The sequence below is a fragment of the Myiozetetes cayanensis genome, unplaced genomic scaffold (assembly GCF_022539395.1).
Source record: "Myiozetetes cayanensis isolate MyiCay16 unplaced genomic scaffold, myiCay2020 scf13, whole genome shotgun sequence".
NCBI lineage: Eukaryota > Metazoa > Chordata > Aves > Passeriformes > Tyrannidae > Myiozetetes > Myiozetetes cayanensis.
In genome coordinates, this window is record NW_026086937.1 from 10,355,641 (window position 1) to 10,372,327 (window position 16,687).

Here is a 16,687-nt window from a genome sequence, read left to right on the forward strand (position 1 = left end):
AAATGATGCATCAACGATAGCAGTAATCCCCTAGTGGCATATCGTGGGCGTGCCAAATACTTGAGTAGTAACACTGCTTAGAGGATGGGGTTATTGAAACAGAGCACAGCAATCCCTGGAAAAGATGGGGATTGTTCTGCCCCTCTGTTTACTCCGGAAGTCACCATCACCTGGGAGCTCAGGGCGAACTTTCAGTCGATCCTGAAGGCTAAATCTGGAGGAACCACCCACACATGAACTAGATTGAACTGCAGCTTCAGGGAGGACAGTCAGACCTAAATTGGCTGGGACAGCTATTCCTCCCTGTGCCCGGCCGGCCGTGGTCCCTCCCTGGGCAGCGGTGACATGGACACTGGTGGCCCCCACTGCCCTCCAGAGCCCACTTGTGTGCGTGTGCCTGAGCCCTGCTTCTGCCCTGCTGCCTTCTTGGGGAGATGCACGTTAATCTTGCTCACTTGGTTGGCAGGGAGGAGATAAATTTAAATGGCAAAATCTATTCCACTGTATAGATGTCACTGTGGGTCCCCCACCCTTTATCACTGTGGTGACGTTCCTTGGTCTGGCGGAAGGGAGATCTCTCGTGTAGCTCAGGGCTCTGGGCTCGAGCAGCCATGAACGCCGTCAGGAGTTGGTTTGGTCCTGAAAATTCCCCCAGGAATTCCCCCAAGGAAACCCCTCTGTCGGGATCCCGGGCGTATCACACCGCAGCTGTGCGCTGCCCGCCGTCACGCAGGGGCTACAAACAGCCTTTCCTCCTCAAAGGCTCCTTCGATTTCCCCAGCGCTTCAGTTATCGAGCTGAAATCAAACGATATTTAATGGGGGAGGGGGGGGAAGACTTTGTGGGGAGGAAAGAATGGCTTTCACTCCGCCGTGCTTGACAATGACCCGGCCGGGCGGGGCCGCCTGTGAGAGCCCACGGCCCCGGCAGCGCCTGCCCGGGAAGTCTCGCGAGATCCGGCAGCGGTGCGCGCGGGGCGGGGGCGGTGCTGGGCGGGGAGGCGCCATCTTGTTCCTGTGTGAGGCGGCGGGGCCGAGGCCGCGACCGGGGCAGCGCCCGCCGCCAGCCCGGGCCGGCATGGACACCGACTACTACGGCGGCGAGCAGTCAGGTAGGGGCGCGGGGCCGGCGCGGACACCGTGGCACACACGGTTACGGCGGGGAGCAGTCAGGCAGCGGCGCGGGGCCGGCACGGGCTCCATGGACACAGCGTTACGGCGGGGAGCAGTCGGGCAGCGGCGCGGGGCCCTGCCGGGGACTTCAGCCCCGTGTCTGGGCAGTGTGTCAGTCCCTGCCCGCACGGTATAGATGGTTTTGTGCACTCTTTGGGGGTGCCTGAGGTGGTTTGTTCGGACCCGAGGTTGTTTCCCTTCCGCGTTAAAGCGGGAGCCCGGCCGGCTCATTTAAACACTGCGAGGTGTCACTGAGTTTTACTTTCTGTTTTTAACTTCGGGATAGATGATGGAGGAGCTACTCCAGTGCAAGACGAGCGAGACTCAGGATCTGATGTGGAAGATGAAGGAAATGAGCAGCATTCTGGATCGGAGAATGGAAGTGTAGGGCACCATTCAGAGGTACTACGGGAGCGTTATCTAGATAAAGTTTACTGTTCTCTCAGTTCTCTTTTGTTGTTGTTTGAAGAGCCATTCTCTCTTAACCCAGATATTCATGTTTTGTTCGGTTCTTAAGGGTCCCATCTGGCAAAACTTTACCTCCAGAAAAAGAGTTGGATAATCTCTAAACCAATATATAGAATAGGGTCTTTTTTCATTTTTCTTCTTAATTATTGTAATGGCATGCACTGTTTTGAACTTGAATAAGTTTGATATTGTTATACACAACTGCATGAAGATAACAATTTTGAGTTTGCAATTCTAAGCCATGGATTACGAGGAATTGGAAGGTGTACCTGAAATTCCGCACAATAATGTAAAACCACACGTTTTGGAGATGTGGATTTCCTTGCCAGAGAGTCAGTGCTCTCCCAGCTTGCATCTCAGATGGGATCACTCACTCTCAGGCCTGTTTTGTGCTGGTTTTGTCCTTGTCGTTCCCAAAAGAGCAGGTTAAAGGTGCACGTGGAGCAGGTTAAATGGGACCTATTCTTCATCTGAAGAGGTTCTCACTTGAAGAAGCATTCACTCTGGAGAGCTTTTGGTCCAGGATTGTGTCTGAGGGAGAGTCATTTCATTTGTGGATCGACTGTTTTGGTTGAGAAGAGGTTCTGATAAAAGTGAAAGTTACCTTTGGATTCCTAAGACAGGTTGATAGTTAAGATTATTTTTAAAGAATTTTTTGTGACTCACAATAGAGCTACATCAAGTCGTAGTAAGAAGGAGTAGTTTTGGCCTGTGAACTCATGTCTTCTGCCAGCAAAGTTAGGGAGAACTTTTTGATACTCACAAAGCCTGTAATCAAAGTTCCTTATGTTGTCCACATTTTGTTGCATTTTATGGAAAGATTAGGATTTACTCTGACTAGGTTTGCAGTGTTATACATTTTAAAAGTTGCTTAAAATGGGACATAGGCTGATGTGTCAGAAGGCTTGATTCCACTGCAGTCCTTTCCTTTTCCTCCTGGGCTTTATTGAATTCATACTTCCCTCTGAGTTAGGAAGTAGATGAAGGTTTTGTATTTGGATAAAATGAAAGTTCTTTCCGTATTTGAACCTGAGCATAAACCACATTTGGAGTTTAGTTCTTTTTAAAAAGTGTTGATATTTACAGTGAAGGAGCAGATTTGGTGTGAGGCAGCACCTCCCACTGTGGGAGCACGGGAGGAGTAACTGTCTGTCAGAGGGCTTTAGTGCTTCTGCTTTAGTGAAAAGTAACAACTGCATGGAGAGTCATGGTGCTGCTGCAATAATATTAAACCTTTTCTGCTGTGTACAAAAGCTTGATCGTTGGTTCTTGCTTTTCTGTGCTCATCTGGGATTTAAATTTTACTTACTGTGGCAAAGTAACTTGCAATCTCTCCAAAAGAAGAGATAGCTGACTATTGTTAAAATCTACAGCGTGTCTCTTTCAGATTTAAGTAACTGGAAAGTACCTGTTACTGTTAACTGATCCTCTTCATGTGCTGAGTTACTTTAAGGGCTCTGTTCTGTGCTGGCTGTTGAATATTCCTCAGAAATACTTCAGAAAATCCATCTAAAAAAAAAAAATCCAAGTTAAACCAGGTTTCTGTCCAATAGAAATGTGAACCTTCAAGCCTTAAAGCTTTATTTGCTTCACTTCAAATCAACCATCTGAATATTTTGTTTAATTGTGAAGTCTTAATTCTTAGCTTTCCCTCTATGGAGTTCCTTTTGCACTCCAAAGGCAATGATGTGGAGCAGCTCTCTCTGAAAGGAGTAGCTTTCAGTCATCTGTCGTACTATTTACCCTAAATATTCTCTCATTCTCTTAATTCCCATCAAGTGTAGGAGTATGTGGGAGGAATGACACTCAAAGGTAATAAAACCATCACAGACAGCCTAATCAGTTAAGTCTATTTAATTACTATTTCATCTCTAATTTAGAACTCAGATGTAAAGAACTGAAGTTTTAAAATTTCAAACTTTTCTTTCAGGTTCTTAACTTTAAAGAAAAGGGGAATCCTGAGGAATTACTTATGTAGGTCTCAGGTATGTGGGTTTTTCTTTTCCACAATTCTTTTCTGGCTTTCCTTCCCCCAATCCTACTTTATCTATAAATGTTCTTCTTGATGTCCTTACTGATTCTGCTCTAGGCAATTAGAACTGGATAACACATAGTTTTAGTACAGTAATGAATCTCAAATCATGTTTACAGTGTTTGTACAAGTCAGGCTTATATGGAAATCTGTAATGACTTAACTCTTACACTTCCAAGTGGCTGCTGTTCCAGGGATTGAGTTCTGTTTTGACTGTGACTGTTAACAAACACACACAAATATCTGACACTCCTGAGAAAGGAGGATCGTGCTGATCTGCCTATGATGGTTATGTAGGTCTTAGTTTAACCCTTGGCATTCATGAGATTGTAGTGGATGGGTCAATTTTGTAGAACTTACCAAATTGTCAAAGAAGTAGCTCTTAAAAGTGGCTGCATGTTTCTCCAATAAACTACCTGCTGGCTGACATTTTTTTATTTACAAGGATAACACTGTAAATTTGATTTTTGATGTATTCGTTATTTTATACTGTACTAAAGACTGATGTTACAGAATTCTTTCAGTTAAAAAAAACAACAACTAAGGACATCTCAATTAAAATGTTTATAGATAAAGAGGAGGAAGAAAAGAAAGTAAAGGAATTAGAGAAAAATGCAGTAGCAGTTACCTGAGACCTACTTGATTTTGTGGATGTCTGATCTTTTATTTTAATTATTTGGAAAAGGAAAACTAGAAAACTCCAAAATTACTTACTTGATCTCTTTGAAAACACTTTTTTAGAGACGACCTAGTAAATTAAAAAAGGAGAGGGGAAGCCTATCAAACACATCCCAGTAGCATTTAGCAATTTTACTGTGAAGGTGCATGCACTTTTGATATCAATTCTATTCCAAAATATTCAGAGTGGTTAATTGTCTGCAGGAGCCCTTTGCACTGCTGGCTGTGGGCAGGGCCTGGCTGTGCTGGGGCTCAGCTCTGCTCCAGGAGGTGCTGGGTCTGAGGCTGTCTCATCTCTGCAGGGCTTGCTGAGCTCACTGGTCAAGGGGGTGCTGCTTGGGGTAGCCCTTCCTGGGGAGCCTCCCACAGGCAGGGTTGGAGCAAGTGGTGCCTGTGAGCCCAGCGAGGGCAGGGACACCCGTGGTACCTCAGGTGTGGCTTCCTGCTGCAGCCACTGTGTGTTCACTGTCTTGTCAAGTGCTTCAGTAACAATGCTCTGTGATTATAATGTCTTCTTACCAAGTCTTTGTGATTTAGTAAATGATTCTGAACAGGTGGTTATATAACCTGCAGCCACACTTCTGACCTTAGAAATGTCAAGAATCTTTACTGATTCCAGTTGCTTTTAGTTTTGTTCAGTTTTTCACAAGGAATCTCTGAACTGGCAGTCAGGAAGGCGATGAGCCTAATAGCTTTAACAGGGGTATTTGAATTAATTTCCTTGGGTTTGTGTAGCAAAATGTCTTTTTCTGCTTACATAAGTATCAGTACTATTCAGCATTCACCATCTGACATTGAGGGAAGACAGACAAATGCACCAAAATTAAGTGGTAGGAAAACAAGGATTAAAGAATTTTTGTTACTGTAGACACCAATTTCAGGGTAGATCTCTGCATTTCAGTACTTCTTAGTGACCTTATCTGTAACTGCTGTGAAATCTTGAGTTTCCTATTCTATTTCCAGCTGCAATTTTCTTTAATCTCAAGTAGTAGTCAGGGAAAATCTGTCACATACACCTGTGGTTGGTTTATGTGGGAGATACTAAGCAGGAGAGGGCAATCAAAGTGATTTTTTGGTAAGGGAATAAAAGTTGTAAATAAAATCCTGTAACAAGCTGAGAGTTGAGTGTGTAGTCATCCTCAGTTCTGTAACTTTTTAGTCTTCTTATTTAATTACTTAAAATTCCAAATTCAGGTTTTAACAGAACCATGTTTCCTTGCTGTGAGGAGAAAAGAGAAGTACTGGATAATACCAGCAGGATCCAGAAGATGCCTCGCTGTAGAGACAGGAACAAGCAGCAAGAGAAACAATTCAGATTGTCCCAGCAGCTGTTTGTAGTTAGCATTAAGTCACGTGGAAATAGTGAAGTTGTATTTGAAGTGCATGTTTTAAAATTGCACAGCCCTGGGGTTTTTTCACTGTGCAGTAACTTTGTTAGTCATTTTGCAGTAATTCAGAAGATCTTTGTCAAGTGCAAACCAAGGGAATAAATGCATAAGGTCCAGAGTCTTAGAAAGCAGTGCTGTTTGCCACTTGGAATAGTACTGGAGGGAGTAGTTCCTAAAAGCAATTAAAATTAGTTTTATTTAGAACTCCTCCTGAATCAGGCATTTTGAAGATTAGTAGTGTTGTTTGTTTTAGGATAGCTACACCTGCATTATTTTGTATGGCTCTGAAATTGAGAGTTGAATGACTGCAGAAAATAAAAGTAGACAGAAAGTCTGTTTCCAGGGAAATTAAATTACAGACAAAAAAGAGTTCGAAACCACAGGACATACAGATCTTAAACAGGACAATAAAAACTCAGTTTTCTCCAGGTGGAAGGAGTTCATAGCTGGGACAAAATCAGCCCTGAGGAGTTGAGTTGGGTGCAGAAGAGAAGTTCCTAGTACAATATTGTTGTTTTCAGCTGAAAACAGGATTATGGTGACAGTGGCTGTGAGGGGTGTGCTGGGTTAATGGATCGAGTGTCCAAGAGCCTACTTTGTATTCTCAGGTAAATGCAAGGGAGATTTTTTCCAAGTAGAAATTAGATGTTGTAGGAAAGATAAAAGACAATGTTGTCAGTAGTTAGACTTGACAAGGTGGCTTGTAAAAGGTTCTTCCAAAAATGGAGCCCCGTGGCTCAGTATTTTTTGCTGTGTAGAAAAGACAAAGGATTGTGTTTCAGTTCTCAGGTGGGTGTCTCTGTGTGTGGTTTATCCAGTGTGTGGATAAGCATGGGAGCTGTCAGCTTAAGGGAGACGAGTGTCAGATCTGTTCTTACATTCCTACACATTGAACACAGAACTTGCTAACAATAATACTCTGAAAGGTCTGACTGAAACTTTATTCCCGGTTTTTGGTAGGCTTTTGGTCATGACTTGTTCTTAAATAGGTTTCCTGGGCAAAGAAGGAACGGGCACGAGCTCTCTTGAGCTTTACTTGAAGCATAATGCACATGCAGCTTCAGTAAAATGTATTTCATGCAGAAAATATCTGCTTGAGATCTTAAGGAAAATAAAATGACAAGTGCCAGGTACAGTTTCTTGCTTTGTTACTGGGGATTTGAACTAAACCATTTTGAATGCCTGACCTTTTTAAAATAAAGGTGCCTTTACCCTTGAGGAGCTGCACCCCTCTTGGACATGTTTATTTAAGTGTTTTTTAAATTCTGGTACCATTTCCAAAAGGAGATTGAGCTGCAGGGTAGACATACTTCCATTGATTTCTTAATGTTTTTCTTGATCTGAAGTATTTGATAGTATTTGATGCAAATTGTCTAATTATTTCTGTGTAGAAAGTATTTCAGTTTGCGATATCTTGGAGGAAGGACAAGCAAAAATTCAGAACATCTTTTTCTGTACTTTTTAAAGTGTTTTTGCATAGTTGCCTGAGATTATTTTTCTGTTTCAGAATGAACACAGCGATGGAGAAGATGATGGGCAAGTGGGAGAGCCTCATATGACAGACTCTGAAAATGAAGACATCCCAAGGCAAAAGGACAGTGATTCAGATAATGAGGAGCCTCCAAATCACAACGTCAGTGATTCAGACAATGAAGCAGCTCACGGAGGCAAAGACAGTGACTCTGAGACTGAGGACCATCCAAACCGGCACTTAAGTGACTCTGAAAACGAGGAGACCTTAAATCATCGAGCGAGTGACTCTGATAACGGAGAACCTCCCCGGGATCCCAGCAGTGATTTTGAGAACGAGGAATCCCACAAGCAGCCAGGCAGCGACTCGGAGAGCGAGGAGCTCCAGAAGCAGCCAGGCAGCGACTCGGAGAGCGAGGATGTCGCCAGGCACAAACAGATAGAGTCTGAGGAGAGCGATGGGGAGGACAGGAAGGAGGAGGTGCAGAATGACTCTCATCATTCAGATAATGAGAATGCACGGGAAGGATTTCAGGGCTCTGACAGTGAAGATGAAGCTCCTATGAGACGTAAAATATCGGACAGTGATGAAGATGAGAAAGAGGAGGAGAAGACAGTGAAGAGGAAAACAGCCATATTGTCTGACAGTGAGGATGACAGTGAGAAAACACGTAAGGAGCTATACTGTGAAAACGCTGTGACAGGCAGCAGTGTGGAAGCAAATGCAGTGCATTCGGGTGCATAAAGCATCTAAGTGAGAAACCATAAATCAGGTTTCGTTTTAGAGCAAAACTGCATTTGTAGAGGCTGTTGGTCTGACTGCTTTGCTGTGTGAATATCTATATAATACTTTTGAATAATAAGTAGGTGTAACAGAAGAGAAGACAGTAGTGGTCTTGCTTTATACTGGCATGGGTTGTCATGATAGTTTGTTATTTCTCTACTTAGTTGCTCTCTAGTCTTTTTCCTGTGGGTTTTTTCTTATTATCATGTACTGGGGGTGAGAGTCAGATTTGAAATTACAATTTTTTTTATGGATAGATTTGGATCTTTTATGAGTAGATAGGTAGGTACAATTGCTGATTTTAATTAAACAGAGTTTAGAATTGATATGCTTTTAAGAAATGGCAATGATTTTGTGTAGGAAAACTAATCAGGGAGTAGTTTTTTGAGAGTACCAGTTTTATCCTCTGTTTCTGGGACATGTAGTAATGCTCCTCTCTGCTGGCAGCTGCAAAAAAGGTACGAATCCTTTCTGATGTCGAAGAATCAGATAGTGATGCTGCTTCAGAGAAGTCTGACAAAAGGAAGAAAAACATTGTATCAGATAGTGAGGAGGAGGAAGAAGAAGAAAGAAAAGAGAATGCTGGGAAGAAGAAAGAAGAGAAAGATCTGTTTGGCAGTGACAGCGAATCTGGAAATGAACAAGAGTAAGTGCTTCTGGGATTATGAATTCTTTCAGGGTGGCAGGTAGTGGGAGTGATGTTGAATGGAGAATGGATGAATCTCAACCAGAGAATGACTGTCCACCTTCATTGGTGGTTGAAGAGGAAGGTCAGTAGTAGGAGGCAGAGCAAAAGGGGGATCTCCACACAGTTGTTGGAGATCTTGCAGAAAAGGCACCTCTCACTGTTGCCATCCAGGTAGCTAAATGTTGCTGTTACCTTCACAGGAACCTGATTGCAGATATATTTGGAGAATCTGGTGATGAGGAAGAGGAGGAATTTACAGTAAGTGTTATTGTGGATGTCTCCTATTCACTTAGTAGATCTGATCTTGAAGGGGGAAATGCTTATGCTGTACGAGATCAGCTTTGTATCTGCTGAACTCACTGGGATAGTCTTGGGGTTAAATAATATTTACAGCTCTTCTGTTGGGAGAGGTGTTGGTATGACAGTCAGGTGGAATTGCTCTTCTTTCTAGATCCTCTGTAGACTTTCCTGAAGCTTTTTGAGTGTCAGTGTGTCAGGTACCTGAGTGGGTGTTCAGTCTTAATCCATAAACTGAGTTGCACTGTCTTTACCCATCAGGGTTTTAACCAGGAGGATCTGGAGGAAGAGAAAGGTGATGGAGACACGAAGGAGACAGCAGATGAATCAGACTCTGATGATAACATCAAAAGAGGGAAGCAGTAAGTCAGTGTGTTCCATACTCATTTGTTAATGCAAGATTTTGGTGAAAGGGCTCCTCCAAAGACTGGCTGGAATTCTTAGCTTAGAAAGGCCTGGGACTGTATTTCTGCAGTGTTCTCCTGAACTAGGACAAGGTCCTGTCCCAGCTTGTGCAGTTTGGCCAGTGGCAGTCCAGAGCAGATTACTTGTACTGCTACTTCAGAGAGCAGGATTTCATAGCTCACATCAGAACCTCAGTGAAATCAATTTCTAATCAAACAAGCATTAGCAGTTCAGCATTGGGACCATAGGTGTGTTTTCTCTGCTGGTGCAAGACTTGCCATCAGCGTGTTTTCAGTTACCTTTCTGGCTGCTCCAGTAGCATCAGAGCAGCGTATGGCAGGTACAGGAAAGCTAAATGTTTCTCAGCTGCAGTGACAGCTTGAGGAGATTTTGAACCCTGAATATTATATGTGTGCACGTGTTGGCTGTTGCAGCAGGGCCAAGGGCATCTTGGAGCCATTGGAGCCCTTGGCTAATTTTCCATTTTGCATACTGAGGATAACTAATTATCTCACAGGGACCTTGAGATGTAGTGTTTGTACACGATGGAAACACAAAATCATCCAACTCTCTCGTATTTCAGCATGGATTTCATGTCAGATTTCGACATGATGCTGCAGCGGAAGAAGAGCATGAGCGGCAAGCGCCGGCGGAACCGCGATGGGGGAACCTTCATCAGTGATGCAGATGATGTGGTCAGTGCCATGATTGTCAAGATGAATGAAGCTGCTGAGGTGAGTTCCCCAGGCTCCAAAGGCACCTTAAAATTCTGCTCCATTCTAAGGGAAAACCTTGTGATCGGTAAGGTACAAAAATCCGGCCTGTTTTTAGGAGGAGTGATCTGTACGCATTGAAAGCTTTCAATGTCCATATAACTGAGTAAAGGTTATTTTACTGTTCTGAATTAAAACACTTATTCTGTTGAAGTTTTGAGAGAATACTAATTTTAGAAATTAAAATTAGTTAATTGTTAAACTTTGCTCAGCTGAGATCAGCTGTTCTATAGAAAGGGATATATATATGTGCTCTATAAATGATATACAAGTGTATCAAACACTGAGAAAGGGACAGTGCATTAATTTTATTTTGCGATTAATGGCATATGTTGTATTTTGGTTATTTTTTCCTGAGAAGGCCTCTTTTCTAAACTGAGTAACAGTGCTGTGGTAAATGACAGAACAACAGAATCATGGGAAGTTCTACCTTGGCAGCCTACCATTTTCAAGGAGAAATGTTTAATATGTTACTGTGCAAGGTTTACTGGGGTCTTGCTATCTGTCAGGTACCTGTCTTCTGTTATTTTGTTGAGTAGCAATCAAATGAACAAACAGCACATTGAAACACATTAAAATCAATTTGGGGGGCACATAAGAACCTGAGAAAGAGGAAGTTCATAAATAGCAATAACAAAAACATCTTCCTGAGAACAAGATTAGAAGGATAATGAGTTCAGGGAGACAGGGAGAGTGAGAAAGCAATCTGGGAGATAACTCAGACTTCCTTGGTCTTGGCAAGAAAGTCTTTCTTGGACAGGATGACAGCCAGATGTCTCAAATGGGGTGGTAAATTTGAAATACTGGAGCATGAAGAGGGTAAGGGACTCAGAAGAATCTCCTCCCTTGCAATAAAAAAAATATTGTGCAGAAAGAGCCATCAGTGGATTCAGATGAGTGGAAAGGAATTACCACAGCAATTGCAGTGGGTGTTTCAGATATGAGAGCCAAGTACTGAACAGTGACAGTAATGCCTTGGATGAAAGTCATTTTGAAACCCACAGCCGAAATGAATACTCATGTTCTCCCTTCCCATTGTTCTGTTTGTCAGGTGAGGTTTTCCTAACTAAAGTGTTGAGGTTATCTGTGCATAGCGTGGAGGACTCTGCAGACCTCCAGTTATTGCAGTCAATCAAAGTCATGAAGTGGGAAAAAAAAATGTAAATTTAGGGGGGCACTCTTAATGTGATGCTTTTGAGGAAAATGTTGACTATGGTGTGATTAACTTGTGCTGATTCTTCAACTCTCTACAGGAGGATCGACAGCTGAATACACAAAAGAAACCAGCACTAAAGAAATTAACTTTGCTACCAACTGTAGTTATGCATCTTAAAAAGTGAGTTGTTATTCTTCTGGTTAATTATAACCCTGGGGAATATTCAGAATTTGTTAGATTTCATGGAGTGACATTGCAACTCTACAGAATATGCAGTAAAGCACTTCTTATTCTTCCAAGTAAATGTTGAAGCTAGGTGACCTCAAAAACCTAAACTTTTATATTTAATTTTACCTGTTAATTTAACATGAAACAAACTCAAATGCACTATCTGGCTTAAGGAACACATCACATCTTAAGATTTTTTATATTACATGACTCTGGGGCTTCTCTTTAAACTTTCTAGGCAGGACCTCAAAGAAACTTTCATCGATAGTGGTGTTATGTCTGCCATCAAAGAGTGGCTTTCTCCTCTTCCAGACCGAAGTCTGCCAGCACTAAAGATACGGGAGGAGCTCCTGAAGATCCTGCAAGAGGTTTGGAACTGGCTTTTAACGTTTGATTCATGGCTTCTCCATGGTTTTATGGTCACGTGCTTTAGGGAAATGTTTGGTCATAAATGAACTGCAGGTGCTCCCAAAGGGCTGTGCAGTGAAACACACAGGGAAGCAAACTGCAGAACAGATGGGTTTGTTTGAAAGAATTTAGATGGTTTGGCCCTGCCTGCCTGTTTCAGGTTTACATGCAAAGTTCAGTGAAGAGTCACTTGCTACGTTTCCCTGAAGTTCTTTCTCTCTTGGTCCCTTCTCTTTTGTGCCCAGGAAGGCCCATCACACTCCCTGTAGGCTGCCAGTGTCTGTAGCCAAGCTGATTGCCTGAGTGCTTTTGCCTCCTAACTTGTTATTTTTATAGAGTGAACGCTTTGAAGGGAGTAACTCACTTTTGGGGTAGTGTGAGCTAAAGAGCAGTTGGAATAAAAAGTTCTAGAAACCTTCATTTTGTGTATGAACCCAAGAACGTTAAGGCAAATTCTAGTTTTTGGTGTTTGACACTTTAAACAATTTCTAGTGGGACAATGAGATTAATTTTTTGAGCTTATTGTGAAGGTGAGTTTTGGTCTTTTTGTGAAGTTCAGTGATGCCAATAATGTTCAGACATAATTTCTTGCTGTTTTCTGACTTCTCCTACCCTGCAGCTGCCCAGTGTGAGCCAAGAGACGCTGAAGCACAGTGGGATTGGACGGGCTGTGATGTATCTCTACAAACACCCCAAAGAGTCGAGACCGAACAAGGACATGGCAGGGAAGCTGATCAGTACGTGGCCCTGCCTTCACCTTGTGTTGCTGAGATTCCACTCAGAATGGAATCTCTACATCAGTCTCAGTGCACACTTTTTGCTGTTGTCTGTAGTGGAATTAATTCTGCCACGTAGGAACCTCATTGACCTGTTCTATCACTTTGTAGAGCTTTAACATGAACTTCTGCATTCACCTTGTCCTGTTTATTTCATTCTTGTCCTAAATCAGATGGCATTTATTTGCCCCTGTCCTCTCTTGTTGTCCAGACCCTCGTGCATGTGCTGCAAAGGCAGGAGGGTGCTGCCAGAGGACTGTTTATTTCATGGACTTTAGAGAGGACTTGGCTGACTGAAATCTTACTACTCAACCAGCTGTACTCCATATGGAGTGCATTCCATCTGGAGGGGCTGCAGACTGAGATAAACTTACATTCTTTAGGAACTCTCTGCATATTTCTAAACCAGCATCTTGGTGTGCAGGAGCTCCTGACACTGAGGATTCTGAGAGCTCAGAGGATTCCAAAAGAGCAGGCAACAGCAACACTGTCCCCAGGGCTGGATTTCCAGGAAGTATTAAGGGCTCAAATCATTTGGTTGGTTGAAAGGAAGAACAAATACTTGCTGTAAACTTTAAAAGCTGTACTTGGATCGCCAGAATGGTTTGAGAGAAACTTCAGAGGCTTGGCTGTTGTATTAACCAGTTATTTTCTTAATAGATGAATGGTCTCGACCCATCTTTGGCCTTACCTCAAACTACAAAGGCATGACCAGAGAAGAGAGGGAACAGAGAGATTTGGAACAGATGCCTCATCGAAGGAAACTGAGCAGGTAGGAGTAGCAGGCAGAAACACAAAATCCTTCTTTCTAAGGCTCCATCAAGAAAAATGTTGCGTAAATATTAAGGAAATAAAAGGATAATAAGTTATGACCTCTCTTTCCATTTACCACACTTTGTTTTTTTAAATTTCTGCCTTTCTCTGTGTATAGGTGTCTAAAAACACTTGTTTTTCTTGCAGCTCTGGTGGTCAGACTCCCCGCAGAGACCTGGAGAAAGTGCTAACTGGAGAGGAAAAGTAGGTTGGGTTTGATGTTTTTTGTTTTTTTTTTTCAATTGCTTTAAGTACTTTGGTGATTCTACCAGCATGGAAATTGTGTAGTGGTTTTAGAGGCAGTGGTATGCAGTGTGTTTCAGAGGAGAACACACTAATTGCTGTAGTTCTTTCTGGATAAGATTTGTCCATAAGTCACATCCTTTGTTCCTGCAGGGCTCTGAGGCCCGGGGACCCCGGGTTCTGTGCCCGTGCGAGGGTGCCCATGCCCTCCAACAAGGACTATGTGGTCAGACCAAAGTGGAACGTGGAGATGGAGTCCTCCAGGGTAAGCACTGCCATTCTCCTGGTGACTGTCCTAAGCCTGGGGATCTGTCACTATTACTGTGGTTACTGCACAGCAGGGCAGTTCTTTTAAGGGGCTCTTCTAATGGGAGTAGACAGCGAGTTCTCTGTCAGGTGGGCTATTCTAAGCTCATCAGATGCTTTCACTCAGGTTTCATTGCTTCTCTGACAAAAAGAGATTTCTGAGATAACTGTTCTAGAGTTTCTCTCTTGGCTGAGAATCTGATCACAGGCCTCTTGCTTTAGAGCATTTTGACCTAAACCTGCAGTTCAGTACCTGTGTCACTGCACTGATACCTTTATACCTCTCCCCAGAACATTATCATGTTCTGATAATATTCCAGTTTGGGAAACCTTTGAGGTTTTGGTAAACTTGAATGGCTTCAGTGGAGACCTTTGTCTTGCTTTCTGTGGTTCATCCACCTACCTTGTACCTTAGTTTCAGCTAAAAGGGGTGTTTGTGGTAGAGTTTGTGTAAATGGAAGAAGTAACAATTGCTGTGCTTGCTGCTGTTCTCTCTCCTTCTGTGCATTAATTGAGATGTTGTTTCTAGCCCGGGACTATTAAGAGAGGTATTAGTCGCTTGGAAAAACACAAGAGACGGTTTGCTGAACAGAAACGACTCAGCAAAGTGCATCGGGCCATCAAGTTCAGCATTGAAGGCAACAGGATGCCCCTGTAGCCATGCCACTGCCTTCCCAAGTTGGAGAGGTATCCCTCGAGGGAGGTGTGAACAGTGCATGTGCTTCAGCTGTTGGCAGTTTGCACATGCAGGACAGCAGTGTGTACACCCTAACCTAAACCTGGAAAACTCTCCTTGTATTCTCTCGTGTCTGTACCGTGACCTACAAGGCAGCCTGTACAGGAGAAAACAGTCTGTAGCACATAACACCTGCCTGCACAGCTTCAGGGTACCCAAATGACACGTGTCCAGTGAAAACACCTGTGCTCAGAACCAGCTTTGCACCACCTGTGGTTTTGAGTGCTGTTCTGACACAACTGGGTTTTCCAGGTTTACCAGAACCGACACATGGGAATTCTTAGCCCTTGGTGCAGAGCCTCGTGTCACTGCACACCAGTGTCTGTGGCTGATCCTTGAGGGGGGCACAGGGAGGTGTTTTTCACACCTCTTTCAAGGAAGTAGAGTGATGTGATAGTGTGAAGAGCCTTCAGTAGTGGTTGATGGGAGGCAGAGATTGAGACCAGGGGAAGAAACCCCCCCCACTGTGAGTGTGGGGTGGGAGAACGTGCATCACTGTGGGAATTGCGACAATTCCTGGTCTGCATTTCAGTGCTGTGAGCAGGGCTGCCACAAGCTAACAGTGACAGGAAGAGGTGAGCACAAGTGATAGACAACTATTGAGTTTAAGCTTCATATTTATTTGTTTTTAAAAAAATATTTTCTTAAAAATCACTGTGAAACTTCAGCTATAATTTCAATGAATAGTGAACAGTTTTATGAATAAAGTTTATTTAAAATCAGTGTGTCAGGAGCACCTTCCTCAGCAATGGGAACAAGTTTCTAATGGATGTGTTTTGTCAGATACGACGTAGCATGTTTTGGATATCTCTGTTTCTCCTAAACTTAAAGGTGTGGTGGTTCCGTCGTTTATTGTTATCTAGTTAGGGGAAATTACCTTCTAGGAAGTATGGGCTATGGCTTGGAAGGTCCTTGCTGTTTGTCTTCAGTGATGTTTTGTTACAGCATCACTGTATTTAATCTGGGCAGAACAACTGCTGCACTGCCTGCTTTTCCCTCGCAGTTCGAATACAGAGATGAAATGCAGTAACTTCTAAGAGCTTGTATGGTCAGCTTAGCATTTCTCTGGCTTCTCCCTGCACACTTTTCCCAATAATCTCTTGCTTTATAAGGACTAATCCATGACCTTTAAACGGCAGCTTGGAAATGCTGTGTCAGCCTCAGTCACAGGGTATCCATGTCTGAGCTCCCCCAGGAAACCCTTCTGGGTGACACCTGTGCACTGTGGTTCTGACACACCTCCAGCCAGTAGATAGAAAACTTCCAAACTGTACCCAGCAAAGGGGGTGATGGCTGAGTGCCTCTGCCTCCACACGGGCCCTGCTGTCCTGGGGGCAGAGCAGATTCACCAGCCAGAGCCAGCTGTGACCTCGCATGCGCCGCTTGCCTTGGACCTCTGGGACGTCTGCTTTTTTTTCAGTGGTAATTATTAGTTTTATTTTTTAAGTTCCAGGGAACCTCTAAGAAAGGGGTGAGTCGACTGGACAAACAGATGCGGAAATTCACAGATATCAGGAAAAAAAGCAGATCGGCCCATGCAGTGAAAATCAGCATTGAGGGTAATAAGATGCCATTGTGACCCTTCACAGAATACCCCATGAGCTCTGCTGTAAGACAGTGTACCCAAAGACTCTTTGGAGACCTTTAAATTTTTTTACAACTTGTTTGGGGTTTTTTTTAGTGAATCTTTAAACTGTTGGTTCAGGTTCTGGTAGAAGATGTTTCTGAGGACTGTGAATATGAAGACTTCTTTATCCTGATTGTATTTAAACTGGCCCTATCATGTCCATTGTACAGATCATGTATTTGTTGTATTGCAACACTTTAGACAATAAAACATCTTCTGTTTTTTTGGGCTGCTTGTTG

The 16,687-nt window shown here is 43.2% G+C and overlaps 1 protein-coding gene across 4 annotated transcripts; it reads left to right on the forward strand.

The window, feature by feature from the left end:
• The first annotated feature begins 986 nt into the window (after nucleotides 1-986).
• Nucleotides 987-16,671, forward strand: IWS1 (interacts with SUPT6H, CTD assembly factor 1). Of its 4 annotated transcripts, XM_050307804.1 has the most exons (15): nucleotides 1,051-1,111; nucleotides 1,459-1,574; nucleotides 7,246-7,879; nucleotides 8,440-8,638; nucleotides 8,881-8,938; nucleotides 9,239-9,339; nucleotides 9,966-10,116; nucleotides 11,409-11,491; nucleotides 11,778-11,907; nucleotides 12,567-12,684; nucleotides 13,384-13,495; nucleotides 13,684-13,740; nucleotides 13,933-14,044; nucleotides 14,615-14,772; nucleotides 16,269-16,417. In XM_050307804.1, the coding sequence occupies exons 1-14, from the start codon at nucleotides 1,078-1,080 to the stop codon at nucleotides 14,741-14,743; spliced, it is 2,034 nt and encodes a 677-aa protein (XP_050163761.1). In that variant the 5' UTR covers nucleotides 1,051-1,077; the 3' UTR covers nucleotides 14,744-14,772; nucleotides 16,269-16,417. The 4 variants fall into 4 exon arrangements, with proteins under 4 accessions (XP_050163759.1, XP_050163761.1, XP_050163760.1 ...); XM_050307802.1 differs by lacking the exon at nucleotides 14,615-14,772 and having other exon boundaries at nucleotides 987-1,111; nucleotides 16,269-16,671; XM_050307803.1 differs by having other exon boundaries at nucleotides 14,615-16,411.
• The last annotated feature ends 16 nt before the right edge of the window (nucleotides 16,672-16,687 follow it).